The sequence below is a fragment of the Pongo abelii genome, chromosome 9 (genome assembly GCF_028885655.2).
Source record: "Pongo abelii isolate AG06213 chromosome 9, NHGRI_mPonAbe1-v2.0_pri, whole genome shotgun sequence".
Taxonomy (NCBI): domain Eukaryota; kingdom Metazoa; phylum Chordata; class Mammalia; order Primates; family Hominidae; genus Pongo; species Pongo abelii.
The window spans coordinates 120,312,105-120,329,759 of NC_071994.2; the positions used below are offsets into that span (position 1 = coordinate 120,312,105).

General features: G+C 43.5%; 1 protein-coding gene across 8 annotated transcripts in view; it reads right to left on the bottom strand.

The window, feature by feature from the left end:
* SIK3 (SIK family kinase 3) overlaps positions 1-16,202 on the bottom strand; it is a 254,200-nt gene extending 237,998 nt beyond the window's left edge. For all 8 annotated transcript variants that reach the window (XM_054525136.2, XM_054525133.2, XM_002822519.4 and 5 more), the window contains exon 1: positions 15,891-16,202. In XM_054525136.2, coding sequence (XP_054381111.1) covers positions 15,891-16,163 — 273 coding nt within the window. In that variant the 5' untranslated portion in view covers positions 16,164-16,202. The remainder of the gene's footprint in view (positions 1-15,890) is intronic.
* Positions 16,203-17,655: the final 1,453 nt, after the last annotated feature.

A 17,655-nucleotide genomic window follows, 5' to 3' on the forward strand; every position in this document is an offset into this window, starting at 1 on the left:
AAGGAGTCACACATGACCAAGCAATTCCACTCCTAGGTATATGCCCAAGAAAAAATGAAAACATGATCACACAGATATTTGTACACAAATGTTCAAGACCATATTATTCATAATAGCCAATAAGTAGAAACAATGTCCACCAATTCATGAATTGATTTTTAAAATGTGGCATATCCATACAACATAATATTATTCAGCCATAAAAAAATAATGAGATTCTAACATATGCAAGAACACGCATGAACCTTGAAGGCATTACACCAAGTGAAAGAAGTAAAATACAACAGGACACCCGCTGCATAATTCTATCTATACGAAGTGTCCAGACGACGTAAATCGATAAAGATTAATTTGTGGTTGCTTAGGGCTGAGAAGAGAGGTTGAAGAAATAAGCAGTGACTGCTAATGGGTACCACGTTTCTTTTAAGGATAATGAAAATGTTCTAAAATGTATTATAGTGATGGTTGCACAGCTCCATGAATACACTTAAAAAAAATTGGGTGAACTGTATGGTCTGTGAAATGTACCTCAATAAAGCAGCTGAAAAAATTATAAATTAAAGAGAAATTGGAAGCCCCCTGAGGTTAAGTAATTTGCCCAAAGTCAAACTGCTGGCTAGTAAAAACTGGAACCAGAAACATTCCCTGATTTCCGCAACAGTCTCAGTTCCTTAACTACAGATTGTCGCAAGCAACTCTGATGGGGCAAAAAGGTTCCACAAAGAGCTGGAAAAACAGAAAACCTATTCTTATCCTGGTATCAGGATAAGAAAAGGAAGAGAAATTTAGGTAATGCAACTAAATTTTGGTTTTCAAAATTTAACGTGACTCCAAAATGGATTCGTGTCCTAAAAATCTAACAACCATTGATGTAACCTTACTGCTATATGAGGTTGTGACTTGGTGTAACAATACCCCTTTTACTAAGAGCTCAATTAAAGCAGGGCACTGGATGCAGCTGCTGCCTCAAAAGGAAGGAGGAAAATGAGATCAGAAGAGGCAGTAGGCTAAAATCACTGGCTACCCTTTTGCATAGTCAAAGGCCAATGAGTAACGTGCTTCAAACAAGTTATTTTATTCCTGAGAATTGTGAAATCCTTTAAAGAGATCCTAAAGTACCATCCCAACATTTAATTACCTCCCAGAATTACCGTACACATGTAAGATATTTAGGTATAATATATGAAAGTGTTGTTTCTGCAGCTGACTTGGACCCAAAGATCATTGCCAGAATACAGCTACCCCATTTGACTAGAATAACAATATCCCTGTTGATGTAGAAATGGAAAGTAAGCCAAGAACATACAATCACTAAAAACATTATTTTGAGGGTTTAAAAAAAAATGAAGTACCAAAAAAATTCAACTATTGTCGGAATGCTGCTTATGCAATATTAGAACATTCTAACAGAAGGAAAAGACAACAGGAGGCAGGAAGCAGAAAGAGAGAAGAAATCCTGCAGGTGTCCAACTCATCCTAATAAGAAACACACAGCTCTGCTCCTGTCTTCCACAATAAAAACAATTCTGTTTCTTGCAGCATATGAACCAAGATTGCTTCTGCCAGAAACAGAAAACAACTTACTACAAGAAAATGTCACCTTGTTCCATAGAACACTACACTAGCAGTGAACAGATATAAACCTCTTAAAGAGTTTGGCCAGTTTCTTCACCAAGTTTTTAATACCACTGACTCATTACCAAATTCAGCTCAGTTCACACAAATTCTAACATAAGTGGACAAAAATACCACCTCGAAGTACACACTATAAATAATAAAAGATTCTATAAAATAACTTGTCCTCAAATTTCTAACAGCTTTGACTTCTTTATTATTTTAAATTAACGCAGAAGCTCTCTTAGCCCACCTTCACTCAACCAACCTGCCAAAATAATCAATGCTTCTCCTTGTCTCAGTAAAGCAACCAATGCCCCCCACATGCAAACTGGCCCCAACTAATAACAGCTGTCTCTTACTCTTATAAGCTTCTGCTGCTCCCATTATTAAGTTTTTTGGGTTTTTTTGTGGTTGGTTTGTTTGAGATGGAGTCTCGCTCTGTGGCCCAGGCTGCAGTACAGTGGCAGGATCTTGGCTCACAGCAACCTCTGCCTCCCAGGTTCAAGCAATTCTCCTGCCTCAGGCCTCTCGAGTAGCTAGGATTACAGGCATGCACCAACACAACCAGCTAATTTTTGTATTTTTAGTAGAGACAGGGTTTCACCAGGTTGGCCAGGCTGGTCTGGAACTCCTGACCTCAGGTGATCCGCCCGCCTCGGCCTCCCAAAGTGCTGCAATTACAGGCATGAGCCACCGCGCCGGGCCCAGCCTCCCATTATTAAGTTATATTCTTACCAATAATTAACTGTTTTTTTCCCAAACCTATTTATACCAGTTGCTCATTATTACAGTTATGTAATTTAATTAAATAGAATATAAACTGATGAAAAATTAAGGAGATACATTTCTATGAAAACTTCATCAAATGCTTAAAAAGACATAGTAAATTATACGTGAATGAGATGAGTATAAAAGACTGGGAAGGAGTCATAAAAATCAAGAGGGATTCTGTATTAATATTGCTTCACAAATGCCATTAAATTCATGTTCTGCTTTAAAAAGCAAACAAAAGTGGAAATTATAGATAATGAATTATGGGTGTATTTAATGGAAATAAAATTAAGGAACTCCAACTAGGGCATACAAAGAAAAAGCCTTGGCCCTGCATCAACAGGTTAACAAAATATTAACCTATGTTAACAAACATTAATATTTAATATTAACAAAAAATATTAATGTTTGTTAACATAGGTTAAGATATTTTGATATTAACCTATGTGCTAATCAATCTTTCTTTCTTTTCTCTCTCTTTTTTTTCTTTCCTTTTTAGAGACAGGGTCTCTGTCACACAGGCTGGAATGCTGTGGCGCAACCATAGTTTACTGCACTGTAATCTGGAACTCCTGGGCTCAAGCAATCCTCCAAGCTCAACCTCCCGAGTAGCTAGAACTACAGCCACTCACCACCATCCACCGCTCACTTATTTTTCTTTTTTGGTAGAGATGGGGCCTCACTACTACTGTGCTGCTCAGGCTGGTTTTGAACTAGCCTCAAGCGATCCACCTACCTAGACCTCCCAAAGTGCTCGGATGGCAGGCATGAACCACCATACCCAGCCCTGGGGTTTGGTTTTGTTTGTTTGTTTAAAGAATCTTCATCTATTTAGAGATACATGCCAAAATATCTACCGATGAAATGAAAGGATTCTGGGATATGCTTCAAAATCCAGGAAAAAAGCGGGGAAGTGGGAAAGGTATAAATGCAAGATTGGTCACAAGATGACAACTGTTTAAACTAGGCGACAGGCAGATGGGGGTTCATTATATTATTCCCTCTACTTTCATTTATGTTTGAAATTTTCCATAATACATACTTTTTAAAAGATTAATGCATGAGCCAGGCATGATGGCTCATGCCTGTAAGCCTAGCACTTTAGGAGACCGAGGCAGGCGAACTGCCTGAGCTCAGGAATTCGAGACCATCCTGGCCAACATGGCGAAACCCCATCTCTACAAACAATACAAAAATTGGCCGGGTATGGTGGCGTGTGCCTATAGTCCCAGCTACTCAGGAGGCAGAGGTTGCAGTGAGCCGAGATGATGTCACTGCACTCCAGCCTGGGCGACAGAGCAAGACTCCGTCTCCATAAAAAAGAAAAAACAAAAAAAAAGATTAATGCATGAATATATATTTCTGATTTCCCTGATTTATCAGTTTTTCCCCTCAATTAACTAAGCACATCATAACCAAAACTTACTGTATAGGAGGGCTTCTATCGGAGATAAAAGAAAAGCACTTATCATCAAATGTCCAAAACACAGATAATTCCACAGTCATAACCCCACAACATACAAAGCACAATATCCTATATGGCCCAATTACCCTTGAAAATCTCTTAACCCAGAAAGTACAGTGCACACAGCAAATTTAAACATGATAGGACTGCTGCATTACCGTATTTATTCATATAACTTTCTCCTTCACTATCTTTTCACCATTAAAACGAGGGAGGAGCAATTTACAACTTTTATTAATCTCTGAAATTCTCACGCTGGTTTACCAAAAAATAGTTATTTAAAAATCAATGGTAGGCTGGGTGCAGTGGCTCACGCCTGTAATCCCAGCACTCTGGGAGGCCGAGGCGAGTGGATCATGAGGTAGGAGTTCGAGACCACCCTGGCCAATATGGTGAAACCCCGTCTCTACTAAAAATACAAAAAAATTAGCCGGGTGTGGTGGTGGGCGCCTGTAGTCCCAGCTACTTAGGAGGCTGAGGCAGGAGAATCTCTTGAACCCAAGAGCCAGAGGTTGCAGTGAGCAGAGACTGCGCCACTGTACTACAGCCTGGGTGACAGAGTGAGACTCCATCTCAAAAAAAAAAAAAAAAAGTCAGTGGCGAAGCAAGGTGCAATGGCTCACTCCTGTAATCCTAGCACTTTGGGAGGTCGAGGCAGGCGGATCACAAAGTCAGGAGTTGGAGAGCAGCCTGACTAACATGGTGAAACCCCGTCTCTACTAAAAATACAAAAATTAGCCAGGTGTGGTGGCGCGTGCCTGTAATCCCAGCTACTGAGGAGGCTGAGGCAGGAGAATCACTTGAACCCAAGAGGCGGAGGTTGCAGTGAGCCAAGATCATGCCATTGTACTCCAGCTTGGACAACAGAGCGAGACTCCATCTCAAAAAAAAAAAAATCAATGGTTTGGGTGATCAAGCGTCTGTTTCTCATTAACTTTTCTTCTTCCCTTCAGCAATTTCTCCAGTTTGGGTTTTTGTCCCTTCAGAAAAGATCAGGAGAGAATGATGATTTATAAAAAGCAAGTAAAAGGTTAGACTTGGCCGGGTGCGGTGGCTCATGCCTGTAATACCAGCACTCTGAGAGGCTGATGGCCGGGGTGGATCACTTGAGGTCAGGAGTTCAAGACCAGCCTGGCCAACATGGTGAAACTCCAGCTCTACCAAAAACACAAAAATTAGCCAGGCGTGGCTGTGGGCGCTTGTAATCCCAGCTACTAGGGAAGCTGAGGCAAGAGAATCGCTTGAACCCAGGAGGCAAAGGTTGCAGTGAGCCGAGATCGCACCACTGCACTCCAGCCTGGGCGACAGAGCAAGACTCTGTCTCAAAAAAAAAAAAAAAAAGGTTAGACTTACACTTGAATTCCTTTCATTCCTCTTCCAGGTTTGGTACAGGGAAAGATGGATTACACAGCTGCTATAACCTTCTCCTGACTTGTACTACATCTATGGGACTAGGTTTAGAGGTGTAGTAGAGACTTAAAAGCCCTACACCCCCAAGCCAACAAAGGTAGATGGGGAGACAGATAAGATAAAGAGAGCCAGTGTGGCTTGCAGTGAGCCAAGCCTGCTCATACACTGCTCAGGAGGTTAACTCTAATGCAGTCTTTCTGGAAAGCAATGTGGCAATATACATATTAGGTGCCGTACAAGCATGTGTTCCCTTTGGCACAGTAATTTCCCTTTCAACAATATATCCAGAGCAAAAAATCAGAAGTACATCAAAGACTTGTGCACAACAATGGTTATCACAGAAAATTTGTAAAGTGAAAAACTAGAAAGAAAATTATAAAAAAGATTCGAAAAATAACAGCAATGTTATGGTAAAGTACACACACATTAAAACTGATGTTGGCCAGGCGTGATGGCTCACACCCGTAATCCCAACACTTTGGGAAGCCAAAGAGGGAGGATCATTTGAGCCCAGGAGTTCAAGACCAGCCTAGCAACATAGCAAGACCCCCATCTCTACTGAAAATAAAATTTTTTAAAATTAGCTGGGCATGGTGGTATGCACCTGTAGTCCCAGGTACTCAGGAGGCTGAAGTAGAAGGATGACTTGAACCTAGGAGGTGGAGGCTGCAGTGAGCCATGATCACATCACTGCACTCCAGCCTTAGGTGACAAAGTGAGACCCTATCTCAAAAAAAAAACAAAAAAAAAAACTAAGGGATTTGAATTTAAATTGCACGACTTACTTTAGATACACTGATCTTCCTAATAATAAAAGTTTGAGATATGCCAAAAATCAATTATTAGCCCAGAAAAGCTGTGAAATCTCCTTACTCGGAGATTTGTGAGAAAAAGGTAGAAAATTACTTTTCTTTAACATCTTAACTATAGATAGGAAATTCCAATAGTAAAAGTCAAAGATGTATTAAGGGTATAAAAACAAACTCAGCTCTTATTTTTAATCCTTATATTCATGTACTCAATGAATATCTGCAGACATTGCACTAAACATAAGGAATACAGCAGTGAATAACAGATTAAAATTTCTGCCCCCACAGGGCTTACATTAGATTATCACACTGTGCCATCCTAATGAGCAGTATAAGTTAGGTTAGGTATTTTTCTTTTGTCCTTTATTTTTTGAGAAGTGCTCTGGCTCTGTTGCCCAGGCTGGAGTTCAGTGGCGCGATCATAGCTCACTGAAACCTTGATCTCCTGTGCTCAAGTGATGCTCCCACCTCAGCCTCCTGAGTAGCTGGGACCACAGGCGTACCACCACACCCCTGGTTATTTTTATTATTATTATTTGTAGATATAAGGTCTCACTATGTTGCCCAGGCTGGTCTCCAACTCTGTGATCCTCCTGCCTCAAGTGATCCTCCTGCCTCAGCCTCCCAAAGTGCTGGAATTACAGGCGTGAACCACTGCATCTGGCCAGGTATTTTCTTTTTTTACTTTTAAGTAAAATTATGCTTGGAAATTTCAAGTATGTCAAAGCACTGTCAGAAAATAAACGGCATCTAGCACTTGGACTAATCCAGAGATGCCCTTAATAAATGTTTATAAGAGTAAGAAACTGGCTGGGCGCGGTGGCTCACACCTGTAATCCCAGCACTTTGGGAGGCCGAGGCGGGCGGATCACGAGGTCAGGAGATCGAGACCATCCTGGCTAACATAGTGAAACTCCGTCTCTACTAAAAATACAAAAAGTTAGCCAGGCGTGGCGGCAGGCACCCGTAGTCCCAGCTACTCAGGAGGCTGAGGCAGGAGAATGGCATGAACCCGAGAGGTGGAGCTTGCAGTGAGCCAAGATCGCGCCACTGCACTCCAGCCTAGGCAACAGAGTGAGACTCTGTCACAAAAAAAAAAAAAAAGACTAAGAAACTGTGTGACTCAGGTATTGGGGTGGCAGGAAGACTTCATTTCACTGAATGCTCCTTTGTACCTTTTGAATTTTGGGCCATATATCATCCATTTCTATTTCTGATAATTTTGCACATTTATTGGATGGATGGATGGATGGATGGATGGATGGAATAAAAAATTTCTTTTCCAAAAAATTCTGTCTCAAGAAATGTGGGCAACTAACCTACATTTTCACATTCAATTCTTCTGTGGGGAGCTATGAAAAGTAAAGTATACTGCTGGTAAACATGCGCTGGAGCTGAAACTAGACAGAAATTTGATAATTTTTCAGAACTTCATCAAAACCTAAATTTAGTTTAAAATAACTGGCCGAAAGTATCCAACTGAGTGAGCTCAGCCCACACAGACAAGCTTCAACAGGCAATGAGTCTGCTTCTCTTTCCGTTTCAACTTCTGGGAAATGTGGCTAAGTATTCACAATCTGATTCCTACCTCTTTGAAAAGCCTAAGTCTGAGATAAAATACCATGAGTGTCCAGAGGCTCCTTGTCTACCACGGATCACACACCTGCTAAACACAAATATGTTCCCAACATAACTTAGTGATGGCTCAGCCAACAGTTCTGGACTCGCTTCCGCAATTCCATTCTCAACAGATCCAAAAGAAGCCTTTCAAGCTAATTCATTCAAGACTGTTGAGACTTCTCAAGGACATTGCCTACGCCATTTATTTAGCAATGTTTTATTAGATTAGGATAAAAGCCCATTTGAATGTATATAATTTTCACGCTCGATGTTATCAGTCATCCACGGGACCGTATGACTATACTATTATCCCAGAAAGGGACCAAGCTACTCGCTATTAGGAGGAGCCAGGGACTCACCTACCTGATAGGTGAGATCATTCATATGAAGAACAGCCATAGCCCACAGACCAGAAACTAGAACTATATTAAGAAAAATTCCTTCTTGTGTTTACTTAGGATAATGAAAAAAAAAAACAAAAACAAGAGGAACCCTTGATATAAGTGGTTCTCCTGACCCTCACCTGTGCCATCAAGGAATGTATCTAGATGACCAGTTCTCTTAATGAGTTATAAGATGTCACCATCCCTGGAAAGTGTTAGTCATTTAGTAAGTGAGGAGCCCATCTAAGAAACATACCCTCAAAGGTAGATCTGACCAGCCCAGCAGAACAAATGTATAATCACCAATATTCCCTAGGAGTTAGCTAGATATAATGACATGAGAAAACTACATAAGGCAGACTACTTTTATGGTCATTGCATGCTGTGTTTACTTCTTTCCCTTTTTATTTTCTTCATATCTCAGTCATGCCAAGGGGATCTGACTAGCAGATTTAAAGGCAAAGCAGTGGACCCATAGGGTACTAAAGGTTAGTGGCAAAGGTGACAGAGTGGTATAATGCCAAAGGACAGGTGAAATACAGGGTTGGAATATTTAGTCATCCTCTCTACTCGGAAATGTTTCCTCTCATCATGACATCTCGCTTTTGGTTTGTCTTATAGAAAGGATAAATATCTTAGACTTTAGTTTGTATAGGTGTATCTCACTTCCCCAGGAAAAAAGCAAGTGCTCAGAAGGCAAGGGCACTGTTTTCTGTGATTAGACAAGTCAGGGTAGAATTAAGTAGGAATAGTGATAACTGGATTCTAACTCCAGCTCCCCCACTAACTAGCTATAAGACTCCGGAAAAATGGGAGTGAGGAGAGAGATGAGCCATGAATCTAATGGATAATTGGTCTAAATGACTTTAAAAGTCCGTAAAACCCTGAGTTTTTTTTTTTTTTTTTTTCTTTTTTTTTTGAGACGGAGTTTCACTCTTGTTGCCCAGGCTGGAGTGCAATGGCACGATCTCAGCTCACTGCAACCTCTGCCTCCTGGGTTCAAGCAATTCTCCTGCTTTAGTCTCCCAAGTAGCTGGGATTACAGGCATGTGCTACCACACCTGGCTAATTTTTTGTATTTTTAGTAAAAACAGGGTTTCGCCATGTTAGCCAGGCTGGTCTCGAACTCCTGACCTCAGGTGATCCACCTGCCTCAGCCTCCCAAAGTGCTGGAATTACAGGCGTGAGCCACCACGCCAGGCAAAACCTGAGATTATAAATTCTGTTAAGTCTGTCTTTCCAGACTCTGGAAAAGACAGAACTAGAATAGAACCTCTCTAAGGTCTTTTTCATGCCCAATATATCAACAAATACTTGTTGGTTGATCATGCTTAATTTATGTGCAATTTATGTCAATATTCTTTTACAGTGAGAAAGAATATAAGTTGTTAAAACTGAACTCCTCCCTTGTGCCAAGAAATGCATCAGAAAAGGATTCTTGCTCTTAACCATAAAATAACCAGCATGAGTTGCTGTTTTTGTTTTGTTTTGTTTTCCTGAGACAAGGTTTCACTCTGTCACCCAGGCTGGGATACAATGGTGTGACCATAGTTCACCGCAGCCTCAGACTCCTAGGATCGAATGATCCTCCCGCCTCCACCTCCCAAGTAGCTGAGCCTACAGGTGCGCACCACCACACCCAGCTAATTTTTAAATTGTTTGTAGAGATGGGATCTCACTATGTTGCCCAGGCTGGTCTTGAACTCCTGGCCTCAAGTGATCCTCCTGCCTCATCCCCCCCCAAAGCACTGAAATTACAGGCATGAGCCACCACATCCAGTCATGTTTTAAAAACATAAATTAGGTGATACTAGTGTTCTGCTTGATGCTCTCTGATGTCACCCCCGTGTCACACCCAATTCCATAAAATGGCCATAAGACCCAGATGATCTGACCCCTCCTACATGTCTGGCCTCATCCTTTCCCATCCTTCCACTTGTTCGCTAAGGTACCATGGCATCATGACCTTGTGTCTAATCTTTGGCCAAACCAAGCTCACTTCTGCCCCATGGCCTTTGCACATGCCATTCCTTCTGTAAGGAAGGTTCTGTCTTCCAAATCTTCCCAGGTTGGCTTTTTCTCATCACTCAGGTCTCAGCTCAAATATCATCATCTTGGAAAGAAAGGTCTTCCCTGACCACTCTATCTGAGGCAGCAGCCCTCCCCAGGCATTCTCTAGTCCATTTATTTTCTTCCTTCATTCCTATATGAAATTTTTAATTTTTTTACATGTCTCTTGTCTGTCTCCTTCTACTAGAAAGCTCCAGAAAGGCAGATGCTTTTTGTCTTCCTTGTTCATTGGTGCACTCCAGACCCTAGAATGGAACCTGACAAAAAATTTTCATTCAATAAATGTGTTGAATTAATAAATGATTAAGGGAAAGGTTCCATCTCTGTGCAGATGTCTTAGGTGTTGTTTTACAGTTACAGTGGCTCTGGTGAGTAGAAAGCATTTCTTTTTCTTTTCAAAGCATCCATTTTGTTCTCTTTTATGCAATGAACTAGAAAACATTAGCCAGATTGAAGCCTGAAAAATGAAAACAGCACTTCTGGCACAGAAATAACTAGTCTGGGCACCTCTGGCTTGAGCGAGATCTATGACTTTCTAGGGAGCTGGCACCAAAGTCAAAATGTTAAAATAAACACCTTTGATGTTGAAAGTGGAATACTGGTATTTTGACTCTGGAGAGACCAGTCTCAATCAGTCTTAGCTCTTTACAAAATTTCAAAAACGTTTAGCAACCCCATCACCACTGTATCAAACTGAACATAGTCATCTTTCAATAGTCACTTCCAGCTTGTCTAGGGATGGGGCTATCTTCCTCAAATGTATCTAATGTAAATTTTGCTTTCAATTTCTTTTTGACATAATTCTCTCCCACTTACCAAATGAATCTTGTTTTCAGTTTTCTAATGGGTGAAAGCATCATCTCATGTGCTTCATTAAACTCTTCTTTAGAGGTGAAAATAATGCTTTTAGCCCACTTTGACTTGTTCTCCTCATGGAAATGAGTTTGCACTAAACCACACAGATGTGTCTGGCCAGTCAATATTTGGAAAGGGGTCACAGGGCAAAATGTCTTCTCTGTGTAATATTTAAAGTTAAGAATTCTGACCTTGGCCGTCTAAGGCCTTTGCCTGAGCACGTAAGGGCAAATGTGTCCTTAAGCTTGCAGGAACATTTCTTAAACATTTCACTTAAACTGAATTTAAGTGGACCTCTAGAGAAAAGACTGCACTCAACTCTGTTCCATCATCAACATAACAAAAATTAGTTACACAAAACACCCTGAAAATTCAAGGCAGCCCAAAGCAAAAGCCAGTGTTGGTCACAGTTTTCATTAGATAAGTCGCATTGCTGTTTAAAAAAAAAAAAAGTTTAACTAATGAAAATTTATGTTTTAAAATGCCGATTTCATGAGATTAGCCAGCCTGTACCCCATACAAATTAAATCCAACTATCTCAAAGTGGCACCTGAAATAGTAGCAAACTTTTTTTTACCATGAAAGTCTATCGTCAGGATGGCATCTGCCTACACAAAACTAATGGCATATGCACTCATGAATCGTGCCCACGGGGTGAGAAGCAAAAAAAGGAGGACTATTATTATGTCCATAATATTATTATGTTACTACAACACCTGATAACGATGATGATGATGGTAATATTTATGTCATGCTATTAGGGCACCATGTTGCTCTAAGAGCTTTACATACACTATCTTCTTGAATCTTCATAACACCTAAACTTGTGAGGTAAGTCATCCCACTTTACAGATGAGGCAACCCAAGCACACAGAAGTTAAATAACTTCTCACAGCCTAAAAATACCCAACTATTAAGCAGCAAAAGATTCAAACTCAGGTTGCTTTATCCAAAGCTGGAACTCTTATCACAAACCAGTAACAGGCAAGTGATATATATTTGTTGAAATATAGTTTAAACGTATTTGACCAAAGGCTTTTATAGTCATGCATACTTTAAAAAATGTATATGGGCCAAGCATTTGGGTTACAGACTCATGCCTGTAATCCCAGCACTTTGGGAGGCTGAAGCGGGAGGATCACTTGAGTCCAGAAGGTCAAGACCAGCCTGGGCAACATAATGAGACCCCATCTCTACAAAAAAAATTTAAAAATTAACCTGGTGTGGTGGTGTAAGCCTGTAGTCCCAGCTACTTAGGAAGCTGAGGCAGGAGGATCTCTTGAGCCTGGGAGTTGGAGGTTACAGTGAACTCTGACAGTGTCACTGCACTCTAGCCTGGGTGACAGAGTAAGACCCTGCCCCAATATTTTAAAAAGGGAAAAAAAATGCATACAAAATCTATCTACTCTTTGTTCCCAATCATCAAACTAGTGAAGGTATAATTAGGCACAGGCAACAGACTACCTGCAATCTGAGAGCAGAAAACATTCTTTTTTAAAAATATCTTTAATACTTTATAGTTTCATACCAAAAAAAACAGAGCCAGAGAACCTCAGGCTAAGTAAGGCTCTTCCAAAGAAAAGGAAATCAAAGCAGGTAGGACAAAGACAGCCAGGGTGAGCTACTAACCAAAGTATGTCACAGCTGAACATTCTCTCCTGGTAACTGTTCTGCAGTGCCGCTCTAAGCACTGCAGTGCTGCCAATATGAAGTCTGAGCTCATGAATGCCGTGCTGCAAAAGTAACCAACAACCAAATAGGAAAAGCTTCACTTTTCTCTACTGATTTTATTCATCCCAGGATCCCACTCTAGAAGGTTTGAGAGTTAACAGAATTTGGGAAAGGGCCAGCTTAACCACGCAGTGTTGGATGGAGTGCAGTATCCTACTCAATAAATGAGGTTTACTTTAGTCTCTTAGTTCTTGGAATGGGTCATGTGTGTTTAAAAAAAAAAAAAAAGGAGGGAGATCATAATTATTTCTGATGTTCAGAAAATACCTATTACCTAACCTCCTTCGGCCAACACAAGTATCATCTGAATTACCTCTGTCTGACTGTTATATATAGTTATAAGAAAATCCAGACCATTTCCTACAAGGGGGAAAAAAAAAATCACACACCTCTAAAAGACAAAACAACAAATGATACATTCTGGAAACAGATGGGGGAAAAAAATAACTCTCTGTTTCCAAATGACCCTTCTGCAGAAGTAAGATAAAGGCTGCAGTGCATGGGGAGAAAAAAAATCAACCTGAGTTAACTGAAGCAGCAGCTTCGGTAACTTCTAGTACCTATGCACCTTCACCACCGTTATATAACCAAACCATAACCTTAATAGGCCATCATACTGTATGTCGACAGCTGTTAGGCACATCTAAGCTGTCAGCATTTGAGAACCCCTTCCAAAGTGGATTCAGAGAAGCATGGAGCAGGCCAAAATATGCTCCTGGTTCACCCAGAGCACATGACAACTCCTTGTGAATTAAGCTTCACTCATGTAGTCAGAGTAATTTAAGCAGCAAAAGATATGGCACTTGTAACTGTAACTAGGAAATTGCACACTGCTACAGAAACACAAATGAATGTTGGTGTGGCTCCTTCACACATGCAACTCATTGTCCAAGCCATTTCAGTCTCATTCAAGACTTTGAATATTTCCATACATAGGAATTGCACAACTGCATACCACAAATGATCAAAGATAAAAACCAACATAAACAGTGACACCCGTTTGTAAACAAGCCAATGTTTAAAATGCTGCAGTCCTAAAGGATACCAAGGTCTCAGAGAAAAACTATGAAAAACACACGCACGCACACATACACACACATGAAAATTAGAAAGCGGGCAGACCAGCCATAATTAGGCACTGGCTTTGCTGACTACTGAAGATAGAAATGTCTCTTTTATATTAAAGCCAAGAATCAACTGTTTGCAATTACATTTACGAAAACATTCAACCCTGTCTGTAACAGATTTTATCAATATTTTGGTGTATCCAAGGGCTGGAAGATTCAAAATTCTTTAAATCATGAAACCATAAACCAGGCAACCAATTAAGTTCATGGAGACTATCCCCCAGAGGTCAGAGCAAAATAACCACAGGAGCACAAAGTGATTACACAGAAAATAGGCAGAAAAAAAGGAAAGAAACAGCAAAACAAGGAACAAGGCATATTGTTTGTAAATATAAGTTTGCCTTGGCTAATAGTCAACTAGACTGGAAACACGGTGAGGGGCCGGGGTGGCAAGTGAGGAGCACACCAAAGTCTTGGCTCAATCGACTTCCCCTGACTTCCCCTCAGGGTCTGAGGGAGCCCTGGACTTTGGTATCTCATTCAGCTCTGACCTGCAGACTTGAGGCCCTGTGATAAAAACGGACAAAAAGGCTGAAGAGGGCCCTCCAGAGGAAGTGAAACTGACCAATCAATTCGCCACAGCCACCTACCCTGACACCCTGGTAAGAAGGGCCCCTTGTAGCCTCAGGCAGAAAGATGGTGGGGAAGGAACTTCAGGTTGCAAGTGATCAGGAGAGAAGGCCTAGATAAGTCACTGGCTTCAGAAAACAAGCCACTGCCATAAAAGCAAAAACAAGGTAGGTCATGACAACCAGAGGCTAGGCTGAGGAGGTGAGGGGAATTGATGTGGCTTTGGTAGGAGGCGGCAGCAGCTGTAAGGGTTCTTCATTCCTCAGGTTGAGGGAAAACACAAGCTGCAGTTTTAAACATAATGAATGACTACATTAAAAGTATTCATTCAAGTAAGATATTGAGCAAAGAAAATTTTAGAGTAAAAATGGGCTTTGCGGGTTCCACCAAAACCAAAAGATTCCTCCTGATGTCTTAGATTCCAATCCTCCCAACGAAGGCTACATGAAAGTGCTACCATATTTCCTCAAAGAAAGAATTTTACATGCATACATATATAGCTTCCTAATTGACCTTGGCCAATTTCACTCCTATAGCGCCTCAAATCCCTTTGAGAACTAAGGGCTCGATGAGTGTAATCTCCCGGTGTCTGGGTTCTTCAATCACCAGCTTCCCCCCGACCAGTAAAAGCCCACCCTGGGTTCTACAAAGCCCACAATTCCCGACCCTCCAACAACTAAAAATAACCAGCAATCAGCTCTCCCAAATTGTTTAACCCCTGACTACCTAGTGCCATCATAAACCTGGGACACCCCCCACCCCCACCTCACTCCCCCATTCCCTGGGCCCCTTCCTGTGACAAGCAAAGCAATTTCCCCCTTATTTCCCCATTTTCCTCATTGCCTCCTCCACTAATCGTGTCTCCTCGGGATCCCCTTCGCACCATCTATCAGTCTTAGATGATCAAATGCGGATTCCTATCTCTGTCTTAAGGCACCAGGCTCCTGGGACCTCCCAGCGCCCTGCAGACGTGCACATCCCCAGTCCGTGCCCCAGCCGTCCTGGGTCCCCTTACAAGCCCGGGTCTGCCACTTCACCCTTGTTTTCCCCCATCCTCCGGGTCCACATTTCATATGCCCCTGCCCTCATTCCCTTATGATTCCCTAGCTGCTGGTTCCAGAGTCTTCTGGGCTTACAGTCTCCCGGCCCTAGGGGAGTTCCGACCCCTTCTTTCCAATCATCCCTTTTACCCCCCTGCCCTCAGCCCCGAGGACCCCTCCCCGCGCCCGGCTCCTGGGCGCCGGTGCTCTGTGCCCCCAGCTCCCTGCTTGGAGTTCCGCCGTCTCGAGTCCCAGGTGTCCCTAGCTCCGCGCCCGCCCCGCCGCGGCCGGCCCCCTCCCGCCTCCCGGCCCCCAACGCTCCCACCACGCGCCGCGCTCGCCGCCCCGACCCCCCGGCTGGGGGCGCGGACCTCTCCCGGCCCCGCCACGCTCCGACGGCCGCCCGGCCCCTGCGCCTGTACCTTGGCCTTGGTGACGAGGTGCGTGGCCCGCTTGACCACCGCGAAGTTGCCCTTGCCGATGGTGCGGTCGATCTCGTAGTAGCCGATACGGGCGGGCATGGGTCCGCGGGAGGCCGGGGCTGGGGGACGCGGCTGGCCGGCCGCGGGGGACACGGCAGCTGGGGCGGCTGGGGACCCCGGCGCGGGCGGAGGCAGCAGGCGGCCCGCGGGCCCGGCTCCCCCCGTCCCGGCCCCGGCAGCCCCGCCAGCTCCGCTCGCCGCCGCCGCCGCCATCTTGTTGTGCAGTGAAACCTCCGGGGCCGCGGGGAGCCGGCTCGGGGGAGGGGGCAAGGGGGGGCGGGAAAGGGGGGGGCCGCGGACGTCACTCGGGGAGGCGGGGCGCCTTCGCCGCCAGGCGCCCGGCTCCATGGCAACCGCGGGTCACGTGCCGACGCGCGTCACTGCCCGGAGCCATGGCAACCGTGACCTCACCGGCGGGCTCGACCTTCCCGCGTGGGCCCCGCTTCCTGAGACACTGGCTCCCGGGTGCCCCCCTCCGGGAGCTGGCGGTGGGAACCTCCGATGGGCCCCCAACCTCGAAGCCTCCGCCACCTTTCCCGAGTGGGGGGCGCAGGATGCCCGACCCAAAGCCAACCCCCCACCGCCGCTCGAATCGCCAATGTGACCTCTACTGTGACCTCTGTCCCAGTTCAACGATCACCCCAACCTCCCTTAACAAAAAAAAAGTGTTTCCTCATCACCAAAAATACCAGCGTTGTCCCACTTTAGCCCTTGAGGCCACAAATGCAGGAATAGCTACACTCTTTAAGCAACTGTAACCAAGTTGGTAACAACGCAGGGGAATTCTTCGGTAAAATTCCTTCCTCTTACAAAATCCAGCTCACCCTGCACAGTCAACCTAATTGTCACCGAATATAGGAGAATGGGGAAACTAGGATTTGCGTGTTCAAGGGCGGACAAGCCAGTCCAAACAGGCATTCCAGTCATTGGGTGGGTGACAGCCAAAGAAGGTACGTCATTTTCCTTCCTACCACCCCCATCTCTGAACAATTCTACAGGGATGTCTGTCAGAGTGCCTACATACTATTTCTGTTGCTTGTATAACCCTGATGAAGCAGTGGTGCGCATTGTCCAATGAACCACGTCGTGTTTAAAGAACACTCGGTTAAGCAAAATAAATAAGTAAATAATAAAAATTCCATCCTTCCTAGTGACTCTCCGAGGACATTAAGGGTCATCAAGTTAATAACTCCAGCAATTTCATATCTCTTTTTCTTCCCTTGCCTATTACCTGGCATCCTTCATAGCTCCCAGGCTTCTTCCTCCTCTCTCCCCTTCCCTTTATTAAATAGATTAACTTAGCTGCTTTAGGTGAGGGTTGCAGGTAGGAAATCAGACTGTCAACAAAATAGTCTTTGGCAGGCTGGGTGGAAAGGAGGGAAGACTGTGAATATTCCAATGTTACAATGTATTCCTTTGGACTAGTCCTGATCCATCCATATCTATGTCGCTCTCAATGGCAGAACTGTATTGTCAGGTCACTGCATGCACAGTATCAAAAACTGACACCCAGGGCACTGTAAATGTGTGGACGGAGAACTCGTGTTTACTCGCTGACCAAAGAACACTTCCTGGTGCTCCAATTCCCTATCCAACCATGAATAATGGCTGGGACTTAACATGGGACAGAGGGATCATCCCACAATGGTCTTGGATCAATTCCCTGGTAGCTGTTCCAAACTGCCAACACAATTAACACTAATTG